The sequence below is a fragment of the Dendrobium catenatum genome, unplaced genomic scaffold (genome assembly GCF_001605985.2).
Source record: "Dendrobium catenatum unplaced genomic scaffold, ASM160598v2 fragScaff_scaffold_133, whole genome shotgun sequence".
Lineage (NCBI taxonomy): Eukaryota > Viridiplantae > Streptophyta > Magnoliopsida > Asparagales > Orchidaceae > Dendrobium > Dendrobium catenatum.
In genome coordinates, this window is record NW_021318595.1 from 8,475,172 (window position 1) to 8,501,489 (window position 26,318).

General features: G+C 33.4%; 1 protein-coding gene across 1 annotated transcript; it reads left to right on the forward strand.

Moving 5' to 3' along the window:
* The first annotated feature begins 15,981 nt into the window (after window positions 1-15,981).
* Window positions 15,982-16,956, forward strand: LOC114580720 (protein ALP1-like). Its single transcript, XM_028699204.1, has 3 exons — window positions 15,982-16,013; window positions 16,095-16,212; window positions 16,288-16,956. The coding sequence occupies exons 1-3, from the start codon at window positions 15,982-15,984 to the stop codon at window positions 16,954-16,956; spliced, it is 819 nt and encodes a 272-aa protein (XP_028555037.1).
* Window positions 16,957-26,318: the final 9,362 nt, after the last annotated feature.

Genomic DNA, 26,318 nt, shown 5'->3' on the forward strand with positions numbered 1-26,318 from the left:
GGGTTTATGAAATCTAGACATAAACAAAATGAATGTCCTAATTTAAAAATTCTTCCAGCAAAGAAAAATGGTAAAAATAAGCAAAATGCAATAAGGGAAAATGATAAAAATAAAAACTCTCCTAAGCTAACATAATTTTTGAATAATCAAACTAAGAGAAAGATGATGATGTATAAAGTTTTGTTTATGTGTTTATGTGTTGTTGATAATGCATGCATATATATTCTTTATTTTATTTTGTTAATTATATATATTTTCTATGTTGTTTTTTTTATTTTTATTTGTAATTAATTTATTTTATTTCTAATGTATATATATTTTTTATTTATCTCTGATCAACACACACAAAGCATATTTCACATTATATTTGCATAAGAGAATCAATTCACTTCGCTCAAATTTCTTTTAATGAAAATTTTATCTCCCTTTTACCTAAAAGTTTAAGTGATGATTGACTTTTCTAAATTATTAAAAAAAGGAAATTAAAGTTTATATCTCTCTATCTCATTTCCTTAATCAGGCTATTATACTTTTGAATAAAAAACTATATCAATTTAAGAATTTGATTTTAAATTTAAATATTTTTTATCATCCAATATTTCTTTTATGTCATAGGAATCTTTTGCAAAATGATGATTCCACTTCATAATTTTCTTAATCAAGCTTTTTATTTTTATCATTGGATTGGGTTTACTTTGAGTCTTTAAATATTAAGGAAGTAAATTTGTAAAAATGAAAAAAAGGCATAAAATGATCCTAAAAATGAAAATATGCAAAATGTCCGCAAAAAATTATTAGATGAATAAAGTATATAAAAAATTAAAAGAAGTGTAGAGTGTGCTAAAAATTAATAAAGAGTCATAAAATGATCCCACAACAAGTTAGCTTACATTTCTTATATTTTTAAATCTTATAAAACCTATGTGTCGAAATGATTCTTTTGATACTTTAGTTTGAAAATCATGATTCATGACTAACCATTTTTTGCATTGATATTCTATTCGATATATTTCATGTAAGAAAATTAAAAAAGTTATTTTTTTCTTCTCTAACTCTTTTTTTTTGAATTAGATTTTTATTTTAAAAAAATTTTAACTTGTAAGGAGCCTGAGCTAGGATTGATAAAATTCAAATATCCGACCTATTTGGATATTAGTATAGTCAATTCATTTTTTATTAAGCTTTTGAATAAAATGAAGAGGCAACTTTTTCATTCCCCCCCCAAAAAAAAAAATACTAAAATAAATTGATTCTTCTTAAACATCACCACCATCTCCATCTGATTAGGGTCAGTTTGATCTCTTATGTTTGTGTCATTTTTGTTTGTTTATTTTTTTTGTGTTTCTCTTTTTTTTGATAATATCAAATGAGAAGAATGTATTTGTCTGGTTGCATTTGTTCCTCTACTGATCACGTAATTACTGAAGGGAGTTATAATGAGATTACTGTGCCGACGGGCAAGGGTGACGACTCTATTTATTGAGCCTACGGATTACAAACACTGATACTAACCTTAAAAATGCCTTAATAGTCAGTGATTGTACTTGTTAAGTAAGACTATTATACTAGAATGCATGTGTAAAGTATTGTTCTTATGATTACTTTAGGATTTACTGATATTGAACTGGTTTATCGATATTGAACGGATATATTGATTTCTGTATGAATTTACTGATATCGATGAATTTATTGATATTGAACGAATTTATTGATGTTGGATGGATTTACTGAAGGATTTATGGGTTTACTGTTACTGTATGATTTCATTGATATTGATTGCTATTTACTGATTCATCGATACTATTGATTCACCGATACTACTGATTCATTATACTGATCTTATAACACGTGATACATTTTATACTGACTGATACATGTGATACATGTGATATAAGTGATACACTGATAAGACTGATAACATGTGATACACTGAACAAGTGATATAGATTAACTGGATTTCATGTGACTTACTAAGCACGTGATATAGAATATGATTTTACTGCATTGATTGATTTTAACTGTTCTTAACGATGTATTGATTTGATTATTTTATGTGATTCCATATATATATTGATATTATTGACTGGAATTAATTTCTCTTGATACTGACTGATATGATTGATCCGATGATTTCTTTATTGATTTGATGTACGGATTGATTTATTGAGCTTTACGAACTTTTATATTGTTTACTGATTCTTCTACTGTCGATTGAGAATTTTACTATTTTTGTACTGATTACTGTTTACACATTGATTATTATTTCTATACTGATTTTTGTATCTGCATCGATTCAATGATCATGTGCAAGCGACTGATATTGATTTGATTTATCAACATGTATATTGCTTCCGCACCGTACTTTGATTTCAGTTGTAGGTTTTTGGTGACCTGCTGGGCTTTTTAGGCTCATTATATGTGGTTAATGATTTCAGATACAGAGCCTCCCGCATAAAGTTTCCTTCAACCGCTAGTATAGTTTTTTTAGTTTTTGGTTCATGTATTATTTTGTAGCCTGAGCGGCTATTGTATATGTTCTTTTAGACGCTACTTTTGAGATTGTGATTATGAAATGTCTAAATATTTATTATAGTATTTTGATGTATTTATTTTCTTTAATGCAATTATCATTTCTGGATGTTTGAATTGATCTAAGCGAGAAGAAAGAATAAGAAGAAAAGTATGTCGATGAATCCTTTCACTATATATGCCTAGGACGTCATAAGTACGATATCAATTCATATGAGATGATTTGGTCAGTTATTTTTTCCAATGAGCAATTGAACGAATATAAATAAAAATATTTTTCTAAGTATGGATCGTACGAGATGATATTAAAATTTGTACCAAGACAAATGTCTCTATTTTGTTCTCCCACGAAGATTGTATAGGATAATATTAATGTTCATACCAGGATGAACATCTTTATTTTGACCTTGAATGAAGATTGTATGAGACGATATTAATGTTCGTACCATTACTAATGTCTTTATTTTAACCTTGAATGAAGATCGTACGGAATGATATTAGTTTTCGTGCAGGGATGAACACCTCTATTTTAACCTTGAACAAAGATAGTACGGGACAATTTTAACTTTCGTATAGGGATGAACAGCTCTGTTCTGTTCTGCCACATTTCATCCCAACATTTCATACATACAAAAATTGATTTTTCTAACTGTTTATCCCAAACGAACCAAGTTCGCACCGGATGATGATCACTTATGAAATGATTTTGTACCTATTCACAATAGGTTCGTACGCAGTAGTATTTGAACTGTTCATACGTACGAACACATGATCATATAGTACGACCATGTATGCTAAAAATAAAAAAAATTAGTTTTATGGATGATTTTTTATGTCTTTTGTAAAAAGGTCCATTATAGACTGACTTAAAAATTTTTGCTTCGTGAATTTTTAAGGGTAATTGAAGGAGAGAGTGCGAGAGAGTGTTTGAGAGAGATTTCTTATTAGTGGGGTGTGAAGGGTTCACAAGGTTACTTAAAGGTAAGGATCTCTATGTGTGTTTTGAATTTTTCACTCTTGTTCTTATCTTTTAAGATTGCTCGTGAGAAGATCTTTGAAGATGATCCAGTTCTCTGCTGACACTTGGAGAGTGTGAACAACCGATAGTTCTCTGGCGACACTTAGAGGATGTCAATTGACTAAGGTACTCTACCTACACTTGGAGGGTGTGAAAGGAGGAAGGTTCGCTGTCTACACTTAGAGGGTATGAAAGGACTAAGGTTCTTTGCCTACACTTGGAGGCTGTAAAAGGATGACGGTTCTCTACTGCATCGGGGATTGGTGGAAGAGAGTTTTGTAAAGGCTACTCCGCCTTACTGTGGGGGAAAAAGGAGAGTCACTTTGGTAATAGTGCAATACCTGAAGTGGGAGGCTTTAGGGGGTGGATGTAGGTTGTGTTTGACCGAACCACTATAAATCTTCATGTCTTTTATTTTTCTACTGCTTATTTTCTACAAGTTATTAATTCTGTGGTTGAAAAGTTATTTTGAAAACTTTAATTAACTTGCCTTATATATTAATCAATTTCAATTTTTAAATCCAATATATAATTTTTAAATTACCAATTCACCCCCCTCTTTGTTAGCATTAGAGCATTAGTTTAGGTTTAACAATCTAATCAAGATTCAATAAGAATCAACGAACCATAAGTTTAATTTTTGACCTAATCATATTGTATAATTTATATTATACTGTATGATAAGCACATCTAACTAATTGTACTAGATGATCCAGATCATCCAAGATGATTAGTTATGATCATAAAAAATAGCCGCCAATTAAAATTTAGGTAAGATTTTGAATTTCATATTTTGTTCTAATTATTCAGGATAATGTATATTATACTGGATGATATATGAAAATCATAACTAAATTAATCCAATGATTAGTCAATTGAGTCTACTTAATTTTGATATTCTAATTATAGTGTATGATCTTGATCATATTGGACAATCAATAGAGATAATTTTGATCATCCCAAGTTTCATCCTGGATGAACTACATTTCGGTTGAACTAATCATCCTGGATGATCTCATAGTCATATTGGATGATCTGTACGAATGCTTGAACTGATCATACTAGCCAAAAGGGCTATTTTTTACTAATCGTACAGGATGATCTAAGGATCATACTATACAATCTTTGTCGCTAGAATTAAATTTTTATTATTTTTCAAAGCCCTCTATTTAAGCTTTGTCAAGACACTTGGTAAGTGTCTTTGGCAACCATTGTGTCTTCATTCTTATGGAGAAAACTTAAAAGGAGAACTTGAAAGGGAGAGTAGAAAGGGTAGAGTTTGAGAGGGAGAAGATCTTGGGAAGGGGTTTCAAGGGAGTGTGGAGGAAATTTCGCATGGTTGCTTTGACAAGCTTGCACCTTAATATCATCAGATTCAAGGTTTGTCTCGAGAGAAGTTTTGGGAAGAAAGGACCCGACTAATCCACCACACCAGGGAAGGTGAATGGGATTCGTATGAAAGGAGTTTCAGTCCTCTGCCTATGAAAGGAGTTTAAGTCCTCTGTTACATCAGTTTGGTGGAAAGATTTTATAAGGGCATCTCCTCCTTGCTGTGGGGGCAAAAAGAGAGATAATAAAAGATTTTAGTGTAATACTTACATGGTGCCTCTGGCGAGTGGACGTAGGTTAGGTTGGACCGAACCACTATAAATTTGGTGTGTTCTTTCCTTTATTATTTCCATATTCATTTTTCATGTAATTAACTGCATGGGTGAAAATATCGATTTATCTTTTTATTGTGAATTTAATTTATTTCCTCATCAAGTTATAAATAATTTGTCTTTATCGTTAAAGAACTTTTTAAACTCCAATTCATCCCTCTTGTTTAGCCTCAAGACTAGTTCTTTAGGGTTTCACAACCCTCACAAACTTTCAAAATTAAAACTAAAAGTTGTTAATTAATTAAGAATAATTTAAACCATTAATGATTGTTATTTTAACATGGACTTGATAAGAGTTGAATTGACCTATAAAAAGTTTCTATACAATACGCCTAAAATGACATGATCATTTATTTAAGATTATCCATCCACAACAGTTGGTATAAGGTGAGAAATTTAAGATTAACCTTACCTTTAAGAGCCAGTGATATCTAAAGCGTAATGCTATGATCATTGTCAAAATATGTCACACCAATAAGGATTTGGCAGGCATCTTTTGACCAGATGATTTTATCGCAAAATAGTACGAAAAAAATTTGGTTATGACTAGGACCCTCTAATTGAATGGTTCAACATAAAATTATAATAAATTTATGTCATGACAAAAGCTTTCAAGTTTCACAATGATCCAAGTACCCTGAAGGGTGAATTATAAAGTGTACTTGATAGGACATAAAGCCCTTTGTCAGCTAGAATTGTCTTAAAATTATCCTCTTAGACAAACTTTTACACGAGGTTAATAAGATTTTTTTAAACAATGTAACTCATGGTCACTGATAAGGATTATTTGATTAGAATGGGTTGATTGTCTTTCCCACTATGGTAACTTGAGATGATGGAACTAGGAAATTTTGATCGGGTTCACCATCACCCCCACCATCTGCTTTGATTTAAAGATAATGAAATTCATCAATTCAGAGCAAAAAGTCATTTCTAGTATATGCTATGTATTTACCAATTACTAACTAGCTTTAATTAAAACTTCTCTATAGTGATCAGAATTGATAATTAACCATTAGGGCTTCAAACTAAATCTTAAAGTCCTTATAAACTGAGGTTGTAATCTCCAAGTAGTGTCTTGTGGGCTCCAAAAATTCAAACCTCAGCCTGTCTAAGACCTCTTTTCTTTTTGTGGTCCTTGAGGTGAGTTTTAACGATTTAGTTATGAGGTAAATTTTTAGAAGGCAAATTGGGTTTTAGAATAAGACGTTACTAATAGATTTTTCCCTCATTTTGCAAGGACTTTGCAATATGAGATCAGGTTTCATATAAGCGTAAGCCCCTATAGTTAAATACTCATCCCTATAATGAGAGAGAACTTTCGATTAAGGCTAGTCATCAAGGAGATATATAGTATTTAGAGTTTAGTAGTAACATGATTTGGTATTTGAATGTTTAACATTTGCAATTAGAAATTCACCACCTTGCACTTAAAGTAGATGGTGGGGAGAATGATAATAGACCTAACCAAGATCCCAGGTTCTATCATCCTGGGTTATCATGATCCCTAGTCTACTTAGTCAGAGGAGGTAGTCCACCAAACCTGACAGAAGGATCCTTATCATTAGCTATGGGTTACTTCACCTAAGTGTACCTTGTAGACTTAGGATGGATGTTTACTTAAGGAGACAAATTTGAAGATAACTTAGATAACAGAGGGCTTTATTCCCTATTAATCATATCCTTTTAATTCATTACCTAAGAAATTAGCGCTATCGGGCAACATACGGGCTCTAACCATGATTGCAATTTAATGGTGCATTTGATGACAATGCCACTCGGTCAGAGGTTCTCAGTTATAATGGTTTACATGTGGTGCCATTTTGCAGTGAGACCACCTGTTAGAATAGACATACCATATCTTTACTGGCAAGAGATGAATTGAAAATAAATCATAGTGATATTCTCGACATGATATTTATTCTTTGTGAGCTAAAGTGATTTTCTAACTTGTCCACCTTGGCAAATTATCATAGAGGATGGATGAATTTTTCTTTAAGTGTTTGAAGATTAAATTTTGATTTTAAACATTGATATTATCAATGGATGCATGATTTTGAGTCTTTGATAGGTATTTGTGAATTGAATCCTCTGATTAAGAATTACATTCAACATAAACATCATCAAGATGACTTTATTGTCACTTTAGATGCTTATAGTTTATAGGTATGGGAATTTGGAAGGCATTTTGAATATTTGAGAACCCTTTCGATTGAGGATCAGGTTTGTCACCAGCTTTATGCCTTTATTTGTGAGTTTTTCTTGTAATAGACCTTCAAGGCCTAATATGAATGTATAAAATAAATATCTCAATCGGTGCAACCACCATATATTTATTTGATGGTTTTAGCAATGTCGACTCCTATCTATTTACATAGAAGGATCAAGCTTTAACTTAAGTTCACTAAGTTTTAAATACTAGACCTTAAGATGAGTAATTAGACACTAAGTTTGCTGGATTTTAAACTTTATATATTAAGTTATGATTTTCTAAAGTTTTGACATAGTTTTAAACTACGGTTGATAGGAGAGTTGACTTTTTGACTTTGACTTAATTTTGAAGGTTTGATATTTTTAGAAATTAGTAGACCTTAGGTGGTGTTAAATAGCTTTAAGTTTGATCTAATTAGAATTTTCTGGAATTACTTGTAATTTTTCAAAGTTAGCTATTTATTTGAATTTTTTAAAATTGTTTAATTAGGGAGGTTTTGGGGATTTCGATCCAAATCGATCCCAAACTCCATGAAATTACCCCCAAAGGTCAAAAATGATTTAAGGGGATAATTCTAAGTATTTAAGATTTTTTTTTTAGAATTTTAAAATACTATAATTAATTAAACTAATTATAAGGTGATTTTTATTAAAGATTAAATTAATCCTAAATTAAAAGTCTAATTAAAGGGATTTTAATTTTCATGGGTAAAGGATTAATTTATGATCAATTTGATACCTTATTCATAATATTTGAATTTCTCATGAATTAATTATGTTTTAATTAAGGTTTTTTAGGAACACACAAAGGGTCCTACGTGTAAATAAAAATAAAAATTACAAGGTCCTTAAAAGAGACCTCGAGCTCACTACTGCTCAAAAGAGTTACAAAACAAGCTAAAATGAAAACTACGAGCTCAAGGTCCCTACTAAGTACAAGTACATTAAAACCTAGGTACATTCTAGTGTGACCAAAAACCAACACCCAAAAAAGAAGAAATAAGCTCCATCTTCCTGCAAAAAGTTTTAGTAACCACAAAACGAACACAAACTAGATTTTGAAATACCAAGTAAGAAACAAGAAATAAAAAGCACAAACGAGAAATGCTATTATAAATTAAAGTCATATCATAGATAAAACTAAAATTATAATAGTCTATGAAGTAGCTGGGATACGCAAAAGTATAACATATAGGGAAGATTGTAATCTTAACATAAGCAGTAAGATAATACCAACTAATAAGAATTGAATAGTTGTAGAAATACACAAGCTCATAACTAAGCAACAAGATAATAGGGATATGAATCCAATCATATTCTAATTCTCATTAGAAAGGGAATTATATTAATTTGAAATTAAGGTTAATTAATGACCCTTAATTTCAAATTAGTTAAATGATGCCTTTAATCAATTCAAATAGAGGGGAAAAATTTTGTACAAGTCAGAGACATGCCCAAAATTAATTCTCCAAAGTCTCAATCCATGATGAGTTCATTTAATGCTAAAATTAGAAAAATACCCCTAGGGTTCTAGCTATTATAACTTAGGTTTGATGCATGCTCATGGATTAACACTATTAGTCTTTGATAGGTCTCCTTATGACCATTCCAATGAGCCTAAGAACACCTAATTTGGACAAGTGTGTGAGGAGTTATTGATTTTCTAAGTTTCCCTAAATTTCCTATAAAATTAAATTTGGATTTACATACTCAGCTTACACTTTTCCATGTGGACTCTTCCTATTTGGTAAGTCAATCATTGGGGTTGGCTATGCAAATGCATAAATGGCTATAGCCATAAGATGGTTGATTAGACGACTATGATCTATATAGCTCCATAATCGCAGGATTTAATCTAAACCATTGACTTAGATCAATGGATGGTATTATGTATTCAACCTCTCATAGGCATCCAAACTCATTGAGTGTTTCTGATGTGATTTGGATATACCATAATGAAATTGCACCAAACTTCATAGGAAGGATCAAGAGAGTGCAAAACATCAATCCAATGGCTAGATTTTAGTTTGATAATTTGGTTGTACACTTGATTGAAGCTAACTAACTAGAGGCTCAAGATTAGAATTTCACCTTATAAAAAGCCCCAACGAATGGGTTTTTATATCAAGAAGCTTGGGAGGATAAAGGAGAACACTTCTTCTTCAGATGTCATGGCCAAGGATCCCTAGAAGTGGGAGTATAAGAGGGAGGTAGAGAGCCTTTGCCAGAGTTTACTCAGGGCAATAGTTGGAAGAGGTTGGGAAGTTGGGGGATTGTAGAAGAATACTTAGGGGGCTCTGGGGATTCTTTTAGAAATATTAGAAGTGAATGGGGACGTCAAGATGAGGGTGCCCTATTCAAACCATTATCAAGGCCAAGGATGGCCGATATCAACTAGGCAGGCTGTTCGATGGTTGCCAAGTGGGAGGGAACATCATCTCAAAGCCTTGTGAGCATAAATCCAGTTAGCCTGTGCTCTGGAAGGCTGTGGATGAGGCCCGAGATGGAGGGGACCACTAGAGCTCCAATCTGCTTTCTCTGACCTCCAATAATAACTAGCTAGGTTAAGATGAGTTTGAAAGGCCACCAGAAGTCTGGTGAGCTCAATAAAAGAGCCAATTGGGCATGTTGAAGTCCAATTTGACACCATGGCTTGGGTTGACCCAAACTTGCATGGTTTGGATCGATTTAGGTGCAACCCTAATCAGGCCATGAGATGGATTTGATGTGGGAGGTGTGTTGAGTCAAGATCTATCTAATTCAATATAGACTTGGGTATGTGGTAGGAATTGGCTCAATTTAGAGTGGTTTTGAACACTTTGAGCTAGCATGGGTGTTGACCAAGTCAACCCAAGGTTGGGCTGACTATGGGAGGTGTGTTGGACATAGAGCCACCTAATAGTGGTGTTGGTTTGGCTTTGTGAAGCCTTGGTTTGGAAATGGTTCAACCCATTGTGGTTTTAACCACTTTGGGCTAGCCCAATTCCCAACCTAAGTTGACCCAAGGGCTGGGACAATTAGGGTAGATGGATTGGGTCATGAGAGACCTAATGCCACCATTGGTTTGAATTGATTTGGCTTAAGGAGAGACTTGGCTTATAGAGACCTCTCTTTGGACACTTGGGTCAAGCCATGTGGCTAACCCAAGTGTCCTAAGGCTTGGGCCTTCAAAGGGGACCTCTTAAGGACCTAAGGAGTCATCTCATGGTTTGAATGAGTTTGGCAAAGCCTTGGTTAAAGGGTTTGAAAGAATTAGAGGTGTATGTGTGCTTGGTCAAACTTATTTGACTTGGTCAACCAAGTTGTCCTAGGGTTAAAAGTTAGGTCCATTTGGTTTGGATTAATTATATGAAGTCAATGGGAATGGTCTCAAAGTAAGGGGAATTCATTTGGGCTAAAATGCAATTTTAAAGGTTTAAAGAGTAGTTTGGTCAACCATAGTTGACTGGTCAACTAGGTCAAATAAAGAGTTGAGTTTGGGCTCAACCAGTTTGAATCAATCAATGGAGACCAATGGAGGTGGTCTCATACATTGGAGTGATTATTTGGATTGAAATTGATATTTAAATCCTTAAGGGATATTTTGGTCAACCATTATTTTTTTGGTCAACCAGGTCAAACTAAAGGGTGGGTTTGAGTTTAATACATTCTTAATGATGTTTATGATGCATTAGAGGAGGTTTAAAGGTTTGATGTGATTGAGCTATGCTGAGTTTTAAGGAAAAGTCAAAAAATGCCCTTAAAGTGCATTTTAGTCATTTTGACCCCTAGTTAACTCCGGGTCAAATTGGGTCTAACAAAATGCAGTTTACTGGACAACATCTCATATTAAAGCTCGCGAATTTAATTAAAGGTCTTTGGGAGGGTCCCAAGGTTAGATTCAACCAAGTGGCAAGTTTAGTGGTATAAACTATAAATATTTGAAGTTTTTATAGTCTTTGAAAATCAATTGAGTTTTTTGGAGCTAGGAGTGTGAGATAGATCTCAAATTTAGAGAGGTTAACCCTAGGAACATGCCTAATCAATATTCAATTGATATTTAATGAATCATATGACATTTAATTTGATCTTAAGGGGACTAAAAAATCACTTATAAGGGTTTCAAAACCCAGATCCTTAACCCTAGGATTTGGACTTGGAATTTTGGGTTTGGAATGGATTTTGGTTTTGGATGTTTGAGTTTAAATTAACCACATTCATCAAAATAAAATGGATAATTGAGATTGATTGGGTATGATTTGAAGTTTGATTGAAGGTCTGGATTAAAAGTTTACTTATAAGGTAGGTTGAAGTATGGGATAGAAGTTAAACCAACAGCTATTTGAAGGTCGTATATGAAGTTTTATTGGAAGTAGAATAGGCCTTGATGGCCTCATACAAAGGTGAGGCTAATAAGTGCGCAATTAGGTCGCGATATGGAGGTAGCTCAGGTTTGCACGCGAGAGGTTATGTGAGCAGACCGAAGGCATAAAACATGGGTTGGATAGAACTACTTACATAAATATTGATGGCAGATGATCTATATGTGCGTGAGCTTGGGATGAATTGAGAAAGGAATATTTTCTATTTCTATGTGTGGCTTGGAGAGAGCAAGTAAGGGCTTTTAATTTTTTGTTTCAAACCGTTGTTGTAAGAAAGAAGGTAGGGTCTTATAGAGAAGTAAGATTTTCCTATTTAGAATCATGGTATCTTATTGATTGAACACCATTGTCCTTTAGAGAGCTAGATTGGGACAATTTTGGAGACATAAGGCGATTACAATTAAAAAAATTTTATAGGATATGAAATTTGGTGGAGCCATGGATACATCCACCTTGATTGTGGACAAAACATTGATCCATTAGGTGGTTATAGATCACATAAAGATCGATGTGATTAAATATTTCAACAAAGAAAACTTTGGTATGTAGATATGTGAGGTGATGGATATATTTGCTCTTTGAATATGGAGAAATTTTTTTAATAACAATTAACATCATAAAGAGGTATTGGAGAGAGATTGGATGAAGATAACTGGAGTGTTTGTGACTTGATAAAAATTGCTTGTCTTAGGAGATCAATGATGGAGACTTTCGATGTGAAATTATGGAAGACTTTAAAGAAATGTGTGCATTTGAAGCATAGGATATATAGATTTCAGATGAGTCATGGGGTTATTATTGATAAGTATCTATTGACCTCATTTATTTATGAGGCCATTAAGACCCATCCATAACTATGTGTGTAGATTTAATGGTTGACAATTAGCCAATTGTCAATCATCTAGATTTCATCCACATTTCAATCCAAACTTTATTTCAACCTTCAATCTAGCCTTCAATTGAATCTCAATGATATCCAATCACTTTCGAACATCCATTTGATTATGATTGATGTGGATAATTTAAACTCAACTAATCAAATAAAAAAATACATTCACATACATAATTCTAGACCAAAATCCAAAGTTATATGGCCATGTCCTAAAACCCCTTATGGGTTATTTTTCAATCACTTCAAACTATAATCAAATGATCCCTAATTAATGATCTATTAATTGCATATTGATTAGCCATGTACATAGGATTAATCCTCCAAATTTGAGTTCAATCTGACACCCCTAACCCCAGAAACTTAATTGAAATACAAAGGATACAAAACCTTTAAATATTTACATCTTATGCCACTGGACTTGCCACCTTATGGAATTTAACCTTGGGACCTTTTCCAAAACCCTTGACTATGTCCATAGCCTTTATTACTATATGTTCAACATTAAAATATATTTTTAGTGGATCCAATTTGACCAACAATTGACCAAGGGGTTAAATGACCAAAATGCCCTCAAAGGTAAAATTGTTGTTTCCTCTAAACTTCAATATGACCCATTAAACCAAGCAATGCAACCTCTTTTAATGCATCCAAAAAAATATTAGGAGTGAATTGGACCTAAATCTAGGTTTTGGTTTAACTGTTTGACCTATAATTGATTAGGGGCCTAAATGACCAAATGCCCTTCAAGGGTAAAATTGAAGTTTCCTCCAAACTTCAACATAGCCCATTCAAACCAAGCAATACAACCTCTTCTAATGCATCATTAGAATCATTAGGTGTGCATTGGATATAAATCCAAGTTTTGCATATTGATTAGGCAAGTCCATAAGGTCAAGCATCAAAATTTGAGTTCAATCTAACGCCTTAACCCTAGAAACTCAATTGAAATATATATGCTATAAACCTTTAGGGGTTGTTTGGTTGCCTGAATTAGGAGTGTAAAGTAAAGCAAATACATGTATATACTAATTTTGGTTGTTTGTTTAATTTTGAGTGGAACAAAAGGAAACTCTTCGATGCATTATGCGTGTATTTAGGGGCTGTTTTACGGGAATTAGAAACCCGCTCATATTGAGCGGGTTATAAATTCGCTCGACGACAATGCCTTGGTGTCATTGCTGTTCGGTTTCATTGCTTCGTAGGAGGTGTAAGATTGCACGAGAGGCTTCTTCGGATCCTTTGTTCTTCTTCGAATTCGCGTGATGACGTTCCCTTTACCTGTCCGATCGGAAGTTGCACCATTTTCATCGGAAGCAAGGACAGGAGCTCGCAAGTTCGCATCGTCATTGCTGTTCGGCTTCATTGCTTCGCAGGAGGTGTAAGATTGAACGAGAGGCTTCTACAGCTCCTTCATTCTTGTTCGCTCCTTCAATGAGGTTCTATTTGCCTGTCCGATTGGAAGTTGCGACATTTCCATCAGAAGGAGCTCAGAATTTCTGAAGTTAATTTTATCCCTTTCGCGCGCTTGTTCGGCCAAATCTAGAGTAAGGTAACGCGATCTTCTTCTCTGTTAATTTTTCCAGTAGCTGAAAATCAAGGTTTTTGAACTTGTAGGTAAATTTTGAGGTAAATCAAGGTTTTTGAACTTGCAGGTAAATTTTTTACTTCACACGTTGCAATTGCAGGTAAATTTTGCGGAAAGGGGGATCTATTCTGCATTGTTAAGGAAGTGTGTTGGATTAAATTTCTGCGTTTTCTTATAAATTTATTATTATTGTGGTTAAGAGTATATAATTGGTACTAATTTAGTGGGGATTTTTTTTTATTCTAGTCTGACAGCTGGGTTATTATTACCAGTTTGTTGTGAAATTAACAATCCTTTTGAAATTTGAGGTTAGCGAGAGTTATAGCTGCTGTAACGCTGTCTTCTTATGTTAATTTGTTTTATGATAAAGCTTTTTTTGGAGGATTTTTACTAGTCTCATGGCTACCTTCTTTTGTTCGGCCAAGTTCTTCTCTTTCTGCATTAGTAATTCTATGAACTTTGCTTCTAAGTTCATTGCCATATATGAGAGCTATTGTTTCCACTGTTGTTGAAGAGTTCATTTTAGCTGTTTGATCTGCTTTAGGGGAAGAGAAGAAATTTGTTAGGTTTTGTGTTTATGTTTTGATTTGAAATTAAAAATGCTAAATTATAAAAAAAAATTATAAATTTGTCTGATAATTATTCGTACTCTGAAAATTGTTGCATTATTTTGTTTTTTCGCCAAGCTAATATTCAGTTGTGAATATGATTTTAGCTCCGGTGGAAGATAAAATTAGAGAGAGTCACCTTAGATGTTTTGGTCCCAATTATTTGTGGTTGATTTTGGATAATTATACAATCAAAATCTAAGAAGTCTTAACTGAATATCTAAACTTTGAATCTAAGAACTCTTAATTGAAAACCTAAGCACCTAAATAAATAGACTAAGGTGGTCTGTAAATTAACTCCAACTTACTTTACAGGCAAGCCGTCTAATGGAATTTTCATTTTAAAACCAGATTATAGGATTCATCCAGGAAGTCTAGAAGAGTAGAAGCATTCTAGATGTCATAAAATAGTTACTGCTTATCTTGAAGCTATATGAACATAGTAGAATAGCATGAAACTAACAATATAACCATTATTATTTAATAGTAAGAACTGCATTCTGCTACGTTTAAGTCAAAAGATGGAAAATAACATTGTGAAACTCTCCACCATTTAATTAGGTAAACCAACAGAAATTAGCTGCTGCTGCTGTAGCCATAATTGAAAGCTTATATCTCATAAATAAGTCAATGGAGAAAACAAATATTCATCCATTCTGATATGGAAAAAAATTTTTGAAGATTTATTATAATTTATAAACTAACCCTGCAACTGTAGCTTAGCAAACTTTGAAGGCCGTTGCAGACATAATTTCATTTTTCATGTCTATGTTGAAATTGGGTGATTTAATTATACATTTTTTTTGCTTAAAGTTGAATTTTGTAGTTACAAAGATGGTTGAGCCATTGGAAGATGTCGCTGAACTCCATGAAGTTCAAAAATATATTGATGTCCTCAAAGTGCTTTTTTTAATTAGTGCATTATGTGTACTATTGCAGAAGATTCGCACAGAAAAAAGAAATTATGATCCTCAATAGAATATACAACGTGACACATATCTTTTTAGGTTATATAATGGACTTGATTCTGACTGTGTTGACATGATACGCATGAGGCGAGCGCCTTTTTTCAAATTATGTGATTTAATGTGTACAAGAGGATTGTTGTTAGACACAATGAATGTTCAAATAGAGGAACAAGTTGCTATGTAATTACATACACTTGGGCATAGTGTTCGTAACCGAGTCATCCGATTTAACTTTCATCACTCTGGTGAAACTATTAGTAGGTACTTCAAAGCTGCATTACATGCTGTAGGGGAGTTACACAATGAGTTTATCAAGCCTCCACCACCTAAAATTCCATATAAGATTAAATCAAGTAATAGGTTCATGCCATTTTTCAAGGTATAATCAATTTTCATTCAATTAAAATATCTCGATGTATTACGGAATCCTAAATATAATTTTTGTGTTGTTTAGGATTGTATTGGCGTGATAGATGGAACTCATATTAAAGCTAGGGTTCCAAAAGATAACGAAGCTGTGTTTAGAGAAAGGAAACCATACCCAACACAAAATATTTTAGAAGCAGTATATTTTGATTTAAGAATCACATACGTGCTTGCTGGTTGGGAAGGTTCTGCTCATGACGCAACAATACTTGAAATTGCATTAGAAAGATCAGATGGTTTACGTGTCCCAACAGGTAAATATTATCTAGCTGATGGTGGCTATTCCACACGAAATGATTTTATTTCACCATATCGTGCCACAAGATATCACTTGAAGGAGTTCAGTTCTATTCAACCTACAAATTCAAAGGAGCTTTTTAATCTACGGCATTCCGCATTACGCACTACTGTTGAGCGTACATTTGGTTCATTGAAAAACTGTTTCACAATTATAAAATGTGAACCCTACTTTCCTCTACAAACTCAAGTTGAAATTGTGATGTCTTGTTGCATACTGCATAATTGGATAATTACAGAAGGTGGCGATGAGTTCATTCAATCCAAGGATGAATGGGTTAGAAGGAGTCAGTGTAGAAGAAGAGATCAAGCAGCTGTTGATGATTTGCGAGAATGGCTAGATAAAAGAGATGAAATTGCTCAATTCATGTGGACTCGCATGCAAAATGATGGATATTAGATTTGTTTCTTTACTTTTTTTTTGAATTTACATGTGACTTTTATCCGTCTATAGATTGATTACAGAATGATGTGCTTATTATTATTTGTTATTGTTTGATTCTTTTGTGAACTAGTTAATGCTTCTTTTGTGAACTATAAATTGTTTATTAAGCAATGTTTGTGAAAAGCACTTAAAAAACTTTAATACTAATCCAAATAAATATACATTGCCATTTATACATTCCATCCTGTTTAGGAGTAACATGTATTTATCATATTTTATGTAAGGGAAGAATGAATTCGTCACAGACAGAGATGAACGGTAATTCAAAAGAAAAGAGGAAAAATTTTTTATGGGGCTTAATACCTGAATGGATAAGTGGATTGCTTCAAATAATGATGGAATATGTAAATGCAAATATGCGAAGTGCACAAGGATTCAAGGACTCTAGGTATCAAGGTGCAACCCAAAAAATGGAAGAGAAGTTTAGAATAGAGGTGACAGGTGAGCAATGTAAGAACCAAATAAGGCATCAAAGAAGTGTGTGGAATCACATTCAGGAGTTAAAAAAAAATCAGGTGTATCTTGGGATGAAACAAAGAAAATGATAGTCATGGGTCAAGAAGAATATACATCACATATTCAGGTATTACTTTAATCACATTATTTAAATTGATATTTATTTGGTTAACAGCTTTTTCTTTATTCCTTACAGGCTTTTCCCAAAGATGCTGCTTATTTAAATATTGCAATTGCAAATTACGTAGAGTTGGAGATAGTATATGGTATTGGACATCCAACTGGAGAGTGGGCAAAATCTGGTAATTCTCAAACTCCACTTGGAACTCAACAAATACATTTAAGTGTTTATGAACCCTCACAATTTATGGATGTTGATGCAGATAGATCAATGGATACTGAGTGGTCTGATATGCAAGTTATAGAAAATTCTACTGGAACAACAAAGAAACCGCTACCTTCATCTGGTATAGGAGGTGGCGTGAAAAGGAAGTCTAAAAAATCATCTATCGATCAAAATATCCGTGACTGTATTTGTTTGATGGCTGATAGTGTGAATGAAGTTGCTAATGCTATCAAGAGCTCAATAACATCTCCAAAACAACAAATTCGGAGTATTTATAATGAACCGATGTTTGAGTTAACAAGTATTTCTGGCTTCTCAGAATACGATGTTGATACAATATATGATAATTTATCAAAAAATCCCACACTGATATCATCTTTCATTTCAAAACCTACAGATTCGAAGGCTAGATGGATGCGTAAAGAGTTAGGAAACTGATTGAAGTTGTTGAAGATTTGCATATCTATTTAAGTTGTTATAACTATAAACTTTTTTGGTGTTAATTTGTTATAATTTTAACAACGAACTCTGGGTATATTTTTATATTTTGTTTTAAAATTGTACATTTGCACTGAATCTTTTTGATTGTGGTTTAGCTTGAGAAGCAAACATTTTCTCCATATCATTGAATTCATTGGATGTTCTCATGTGTAATGGGATTAAGGAGACATGTAAATTAAGATCATGACATTTTTGTTAAGTGATAGTTATTGGCATCAATGCTCAACTACATGATAGCATGTAAGGGTATCTTTGGCCAAGCATTACATTCTGTCTACATATGAACGTAAATCCAACTTTTATGTTAGTTATTGCTGGGCGACAGGACAAATATGGGTCATTTTTTGGTGATGTATGTATGAAAGAGGGTTTTCCTATTATGGTTATTGTTTGTGCCTTCATAGCCATATCAACTTCTAAAAATTCTCCCCCAGCTCTAACTCTCACTTATTTTGTACTACGTATGCTGCAGTCTTCTGCTGTGTGGGTAACCTTTCTATAACAGGTTAACTACACCATGTTGATAGGGATCTTCTTGGTTGGTGGCTATACGAGTGACAATGCCCGGATGGCGGCTTGAATGGGCATCCAGAGAAGCTCGCTAATGTGGGAAATTTAATACAAGGTATGAACTTTGTTTTTCATTTACTTCATATTCATATAACCTTCCTAGGTCTGCTATTCTTGGTGGGTGCTTTCAAGCTTGATTATGATTGATCGTGTGCATTGGACTGACAAAAGTAAACTTACCGAGTACATTTTAAATTGCCAGGTTTATTTTTCATAATATTTATTTTTATGTGAATCCTAAGAGTAGCTTTTCTGGTAGTGTTATTATCATATATGACATTGTTGACACACGCAGGACAGTGAAAATGGGTGAATTTCTGACAGGCCAGATAATGCTGTTGATGTTTTCCATACCTACTTTGGAGTTGCTGGTACACTTATTTTCTCTTATATGTTCCTCCATTGTCCGTCTTTTTCTGGATCTCCATTGAAATGTAAAATCTTTGTGTTTCCCTTATGATTGAAACTCCAGATTTTGTTCATTGATTTTTTACCCGTGGCATACAGGTCTTTCGCTCATGGAGTATCCAGGATCGAAGCCTATTGACCCGGCCTATGCATTGCCCATTGATGTCGTGAATAGAATCTTCTTTAGCAAGTTTTGATATGTTAAACTGGTTGCTGAAAAGCTGTGGATTCAGGTTATGTTTGGGACGGAGGTTAAAACGTTTGGAAAGTTTGAGTGGCTTATCCTTTTTGCAACTGGAGTTGCTATTGGCATGCTATGTATGTTGCAGTTGGAGTCTATGCCTTCAGTGTTCTGTTTGCATGTTTTCGTTGATCATATTTTAAATAACTCGTCTCAGATCTGTTATGGGAGAAATAACAAATATTACTAGCAATCAAAAATGTTTTTTTTATTTGAAATTTTGGTTTCTTAAAGTTTTTACCTTTTTAAAAAATTAAATTTTTTTTCTTTGCATTATTAGATTTGCTCAATGCTCGTGCCTATATTTTTACTTTTGACAAATTTTTTTTATTCTGTCTTGGAAAGCTAGAGAGTTTGTCCCCTGTTGAGAATCATAAACTAATTGTCTTGTGAACATTTTGTAATTATTTAACATTACTTAGCTGAAAGTTGGTGCCTTAGTTAATTGTTGACTTTAATTATTTAATTATGTTGATTTTCATCATTGATTATTTATCCAAACCAAAAATCTAAGTGAGGGGCAATTTATTTAGTAGTTCTAAATTAATATATATTAAGAGATTCATCTACTTTTAATATGATTCACGCGTCCAAATAAGAGGGTGTAAGGATTATAAGAGACCAAACATTAGGCTAGATTTTAATTTTTTGCTCTAATATCAATAAAATTTTATTCATATCTAATTTAAGTTCATTGTTAAATAATAATAAGGAAAGTCATTTGGTACATTTACTATACTACTGAACCATATTTATGCAGTTTATGAGCTAAAAAAGTCAAACATGATTGACATTTGGAGCTATATATTGAAGCATATTTGCTCTCTCTATATATTAGGGAAAACATTATCAAGAAGTTAAGTCATAATTATTTGATGTAAAATTACAAAAAAATGAATCTGACTCAAATTTAAAGCTAAAGATGATAATATTCGATGTTAGAGAGTTTATAGCATTAATTTGTCTAAAGAAATTTTGAAATTTTGGTAACTTTTTTAGTATAACACTGCCGTTGCCAGGTCCCAAGTCCTGGATGAGAAAAGTGGAGGGTTGCATTAGGTAGTCGACAGCCAGCGTAAAACTTGTCGAACAAAAATGACATGAATCCTTTAAGAAATTGTGTTAATGCTAGGGCGTCCCCTGGAAGCGACGCGCTGTATGGCCTGAATACAGTGACAAGTGTGCAAGGGCCGCTGCACCGGCGCCCGGGTGCAGTGTTAAATAGGCAAGGGTTCCCGCATCAAGGACGGATGTGGGCAAAGAAGCTAGTCCATGATACTAAAATTAGGATAGGAACTTGGAATATAGGTTCCCTTACAGGTAAATTAATGGAGTTAATAGATATTATGATTCATCGGAAATTAAATATTTTATGCATTCAGGAAACTAAGTGGGTTGGAGAGAAGGCCAAGGAAATCGATAGTTTAGGATTTAAACTTTGGTATTCGGGTAGGAGTCGTACTAGAAATGGTGTAGATGTTATTATAGATAAGAGTTTAAAGAATAATGTTATAAAAATTAATAGGATTGGTGATAGAATTATAGCTTTAAAGATTGTTGTTGAGGATAAGATTGTTAATATTATAAGTGCTAATGCTCCTCAGGTAGGTTTGGATATAAGTTCTAAATTAAATTTTTGGAATGACTTAGAAGAATTAATACAAAATATACCTCTTGAAGAAAGAGTTTTTATTGGAGGAGATTTAAATGGACATGTTGGTAGAGAGGTAGATGATTTTAAAAGCATTCATGGTGGCCATGGATTTGGAACGACGAATGAAGGTGGCAAGACCATATTAGATTTTTGTTTAGCTTATGATTTTTCAATTGCTAATACCTTATTTAAGAAAAGGAATGAGCATCTCATCACTTATAAAAATGGATGTAGTACAACCCAGATTGACTATTTTCTTATTAGAAAATTAAACCGTTTAGATTGCAAAGATTGTAAAGTTATTCCGAGTGAAAGTTTATGTACCCAACATCGATTATTAGTTTTGGACTTTAAGATAAAGGGGCATAAAATAAAAAATAAAGTAAAACGTTTTTCGAGGATTAGATGGGGGCATTTAAAGAATATTAACCAAAATATTTTTGTGAGTAAGATTTTAGATCTTAAGATTTTGTCTGTGCATGAGGATGCTAATGTTATGTGGGAAAAAGTGGCTAGTGATATTAAGAATATTGCAAAAGATGTGCTTGGAGTATCTAAGGGAAAAGCTCCTAATAGTAAAAATAGTTGGTGGTGGAATCCAATTGTGCAAGAAAAGATTAAAAATAAGAAGATTTGTTATAAAAATTGGTTTAATTTTAAAAATTCTGATAATTGGGAATTATATAAAGTGGCTCGTAAGGATTCTAAGAAAGCAATATGCGATGCAAAGACATTAGCTTTTAGCGATTTATATAATAGATTAAATACTAAGGAGGGAGAAAGATATATGTATAAGTTAGCCAAACAAAGAGATAGGAGTAGTAAGGATTTAGTTCAAGTGAAGTGTATTAAGGATGAAGATCAAAAAATACTTTTCTTAGAAGATGATATTCAACAAAGATGGATGAGATATTTTGCTAAACTTTTTAATGAAGAGTGTGAAAATAAGATTGACTATAGTGACCTTAGCACCCTAAATGAAAGTAAAGATTTCTGTTTTTATCGGCGTATTAGTAAAACTGAAGTTAGAGAGGCTTTAAAGAAAATGAAGGGTGAAAAAGCTGTTGGACCTGATGATATTCCAATAGAGGTGTGGAAATGCTTAGGAGATGAAGGGATTTCTTGGCTTACTAAACTTTTTAATACTATTTTGAAGACTAAAAAGATGCCAGATGAGTGGAGAATGAGTGTATTAATTCCTATTTTTAAGAATAAAGGCGATGCACAGGATTGCACGAATTATAGAGGTATTAAGTTAATGTGTCATACTTTAAAATTATGGGAGCGAGTTATAGAGCATAGGTTGCGGCGTGATACTAATGTTTCTCAAAATCAATTTGGATTCATGCCGGGTAGGTCGACTATGGAAGCCATACATTTATTCAGAGGTTTGATGGAAAAATATAGAGGAAATAAGGAGGATCTACATATGATATTTATTGATTTAGAAAAAGCATATGATAAAGTTCCAAGAGAAGTGCTATGGAGAGTTCTTGAAAAGAAAGGAGTCAATAATGCTTATATTCAAATCATTAAAGATATGTATGCAGGAGCTATTACTTGTGTTCAAACACAAGGTGGATTGACCAAGTATTTCCCTATTTCGGTTGGGTTACATCAAGGATCAGCCTTAAGCCCATATCTATTTGCTTTAGTCATGGATGTTCTCACTAGACATTTGCAAGATGATGTACCTTGGTGTATGCTTTTTGCTGATGATATTCTTCTTGTTGATAAGACTAGAGAGGGAGTTGAAGGTAAACTTGAATTATGGAGGTCAACCTTAGAGTCTAAAGGTTTTCGCTTGAGTAGATCTAAAACGGAATATATGGAGTGTAATTTTAGCAGTAATAGTCCTAGTGAGGGGATTGTGACTTTGGGCGATCAAGTCATTAATAAGAGTACACGTTTTAGATATCTTGGATCTATTGTTCAGAGTGATGGTGAAATAGATGGGGATATTATCAGCAGAATTCAAGTTGGATGGTTGAAGTGGAGGAATGCATCGGGCTTGTTATGTGATAGAAATGTACCCCTCAAACTTAAGGGAAAATTCTATAAGATGGTAGTGAGGCCTGCAATGCTTTATGGTGCCGAATGTTGGCCATTAAAAGAGAAGCATAATAATAAGTTAAGTGTGGCAGAGATGAGGTTTAAAAAATTTTGTACTAAAAAATTGCTTTATGAAATAGTTAAAAAGTTGTACGAAATGAAGCCTTAGCTTTTGTTATCGAAGGCTTTCTTACTGTTTTTTAAAGTAATTTTTTGGTACAAAATTTTTTTGAACAAAATTTTATGTAGTAAGAAGCTGTTTTAGAAAGCAATAAAAAAGTTGTCCCAAATGAAGACTTAAATTTTGTTTGGGATGATTTTTTTATTGCTTCTTAAAGCCATTTTTCAGTGTAAATTTAAAAATTAAAAATTTTAAATTGAAAAGTTGTTTTAAGAAGCAATAAGAAAGTCGTCCCAAATGAATTCCTTGTCATCATAGTGTAAAAATAAATTATTATAAAAAAGCCGCTTTTACTTTACTCTGGTTCTACCTAACCAAACAAGGGAAACAATTCTCCTGTGTTTATTTTGCAAACAACCAGACAGTCTCAAAGTATTCAGAATACATTGCATTTACTTTACACTGCATTTCTTTTTCAGGCAACCAAACAGCCCCTTAAATATTTATAGCCTATGCCACCAAACTTGCCACCTTGTAGAATTTGACCTTGGAACCTTTCCCAAAATCCTTGACCATGTCCGTAGACTTTGTTATGACATGTTTAGCATTAAACTATATTTTGGTTAACTCAATTTGACCTACAATTAACCAAGGGCCTAAATGACCAAAAGACCCTATAAGGGTAAAATTAAAGTTTCCTCCAAGCTTTAACATGACTCATTCAAACCAAGAAATGCAACCTCTTCCAATGCATCCTGAAAAGCATTAGGAGTGCTTTGGACCTAAATCTAGGTTTGGTTTGATCAAGTTTGTTAAGTCAAACATGGTTGACCAAAATGCCCTTTAAGGTCTAAATGGTCATTTCAACCCAAATTACAATTACAATGCATGAGAGGATGTCCATTGGTCTCAAATAAATCTCCTGAATTTTTTGGACCTAAACACAGTCCTTGGTTTGACCTGGTTGACCAAATCAACCATTATTGACAAGATCAACCACAAACCCCATTCACACTCATTCAAGCTTCAAATGAAGCCTGAACTCATTCAAACCTCTTTGATCATCCCTTCTAGTGATTTGGACATGATTGAACACTTCTACCTAATCAACAGTTGACTTGGTTAATTGGACCCATGATTGGTCAAAGTTAGTCTATATGGCTCAATTCAATGCATTCAATCAAGTCAATATATTCAAACTTCATCAAACCTTAATCTCATTCCAATGAATGGTATAAATGTACCCATGCCTATCATTAGTCAATCATTGACTAATTTGACATAGTTAACTATTTAACCTGGGTCAAATCACATCCACATGCTCAAAACTCCAACAATATTGCATCAAACCCATCAATTTCATTCAATCAATAATACAACATCTTTTAAACCCAAACCCAGTCAACCAGTTGACTTAGACAACTTACCTATGTTTGGTCAAAGTTTCCCCATTAGAGTCAACCTATTACATACAATCAAATTAGTCTCCTTACCTCTCAAATCTATTATAATGTTTGATTTGAGAGCCCTTATACCTTTAATAAGCCAAATAATGATGACTTTGACCAAAGTCAACTTTGATACTTGGTAAAACCTCTTTATTTTTATCAAATCCTAAGGGTAATACTCCAATCATTTAGCCCTCCCATTCCACCAGCAACTCAAACTTATGGAGTGCCACCTTAGCTCCCTTGACTAAGTTGACAGGTCAAATAGTTAAAGAATGGTCAAAGGAGCTTATAGGATTGAATCACTTAGTCTAAGCAACTTCCCTCCAACCCTACTGCCCTAACCTACTTAAGGCAGCTTTATGACCCCCCCCTTTAGCCTCCCTTAAACCAAGCTGAAGCCCTTATTTAGCTAAAAATGGAAAAGGTGGTCTCCCCTCCCACTTGAGACCACCAACAAGGAATAAACATGAACTAGCCTTTCCATACAACCCCAACAACCTACGAGAGTTGTCCTTCATCAGATCAAGGGCTCTAATGCATCAGTGCCACTCATTCTAAACCCTAAAGATCAAAATGCCTAAAGGTATAATTTTCAATCATTCAACTCACACTCAGCCTCCAAGCCCCCTCCAGAGATGGTAATCTCTTCTCTTCACACCCCTAGCTTATGCCCATCAGTCAAAGCTCACCGGTGATGAGTATCTGGTAAGAAGAGCCACCAAATCTGTCTAAGCCATGTAGCTCGAGTTTTAAGCATTTTTAATTGTGATTTTCTTCAAGGAAAGTTTATGAGGATAGTCTACAAGCTTAACAAGCTCAAAAAGACCCAAATCCATCCAGTAAATATTGGTAAATACTCAACCCTAGCTTTCTACTCATAGGTTTAAATAGCTTCATGAAAAGCGTATTTTAAACCTAGCAAACACTCCCCTACAAATGCTCTTTATGTGTGTAAGCTCTATTTAAATTATTGTTAAAATTGACCGAGTAGATTGAAAGAATAACTTATTATTCATTCATAGGGCTTATTCACGTAGGAATGCACATATACATTTTCTGAGCTATTGATCGCATGATTAACAACTCATATATCATTATTCCATAGCTGATATGAATGGTGTGGTCTGGTCGATCATAAAGATCACTGTTTGGTTTGATCTGGCCGTTGATTCATACCGTAGGGGATTGAACGAAGGAGGGCATATGTTGACTCAAATAAGTGACCACTTCATCGTTTTGCTGCATCCACCATTAACATCTAATGATTACCACCGTACAATTATTGGTCATTAACGTACCACCGCTCAATGATTGGCCCACAATTATGACTTGATAAATAGAATGCTACTACATGGCCTGCCGTGGTCACCATTTTTAATTCCAGTTAAATTAATTAATTTTAAATATTTTTTATTAATAGAAAATTCAAAAAGTTATATTTAATCCATTTTCTTTCAAATTAAGCATATAATACCTCATTTTGACCATAATAAAATATATTTTTATTTAAAATTAAA

Coding starts and splice junctions, on each gene's coding strand:
- LOC114580720 (XM_028699204.1), top strand. CDS start 15,982: ATGAATGTTCAAATAGAGGAACAAGTTGCTAT. Junction 16,014..16,094: donor ATAGAGGAACAAGTTGCTAT/GTAATTACATAC, acceptor AACTATTAGTAG/GTACTTCAAAGCTGCATTAC. Junction 16,213..16,287: donor GGTTCATGCCATTTTTCAAG/GTATAATCAATT, acceptor TGTGTTGTTTAG/GATTGTATTGGCGTGATAGA.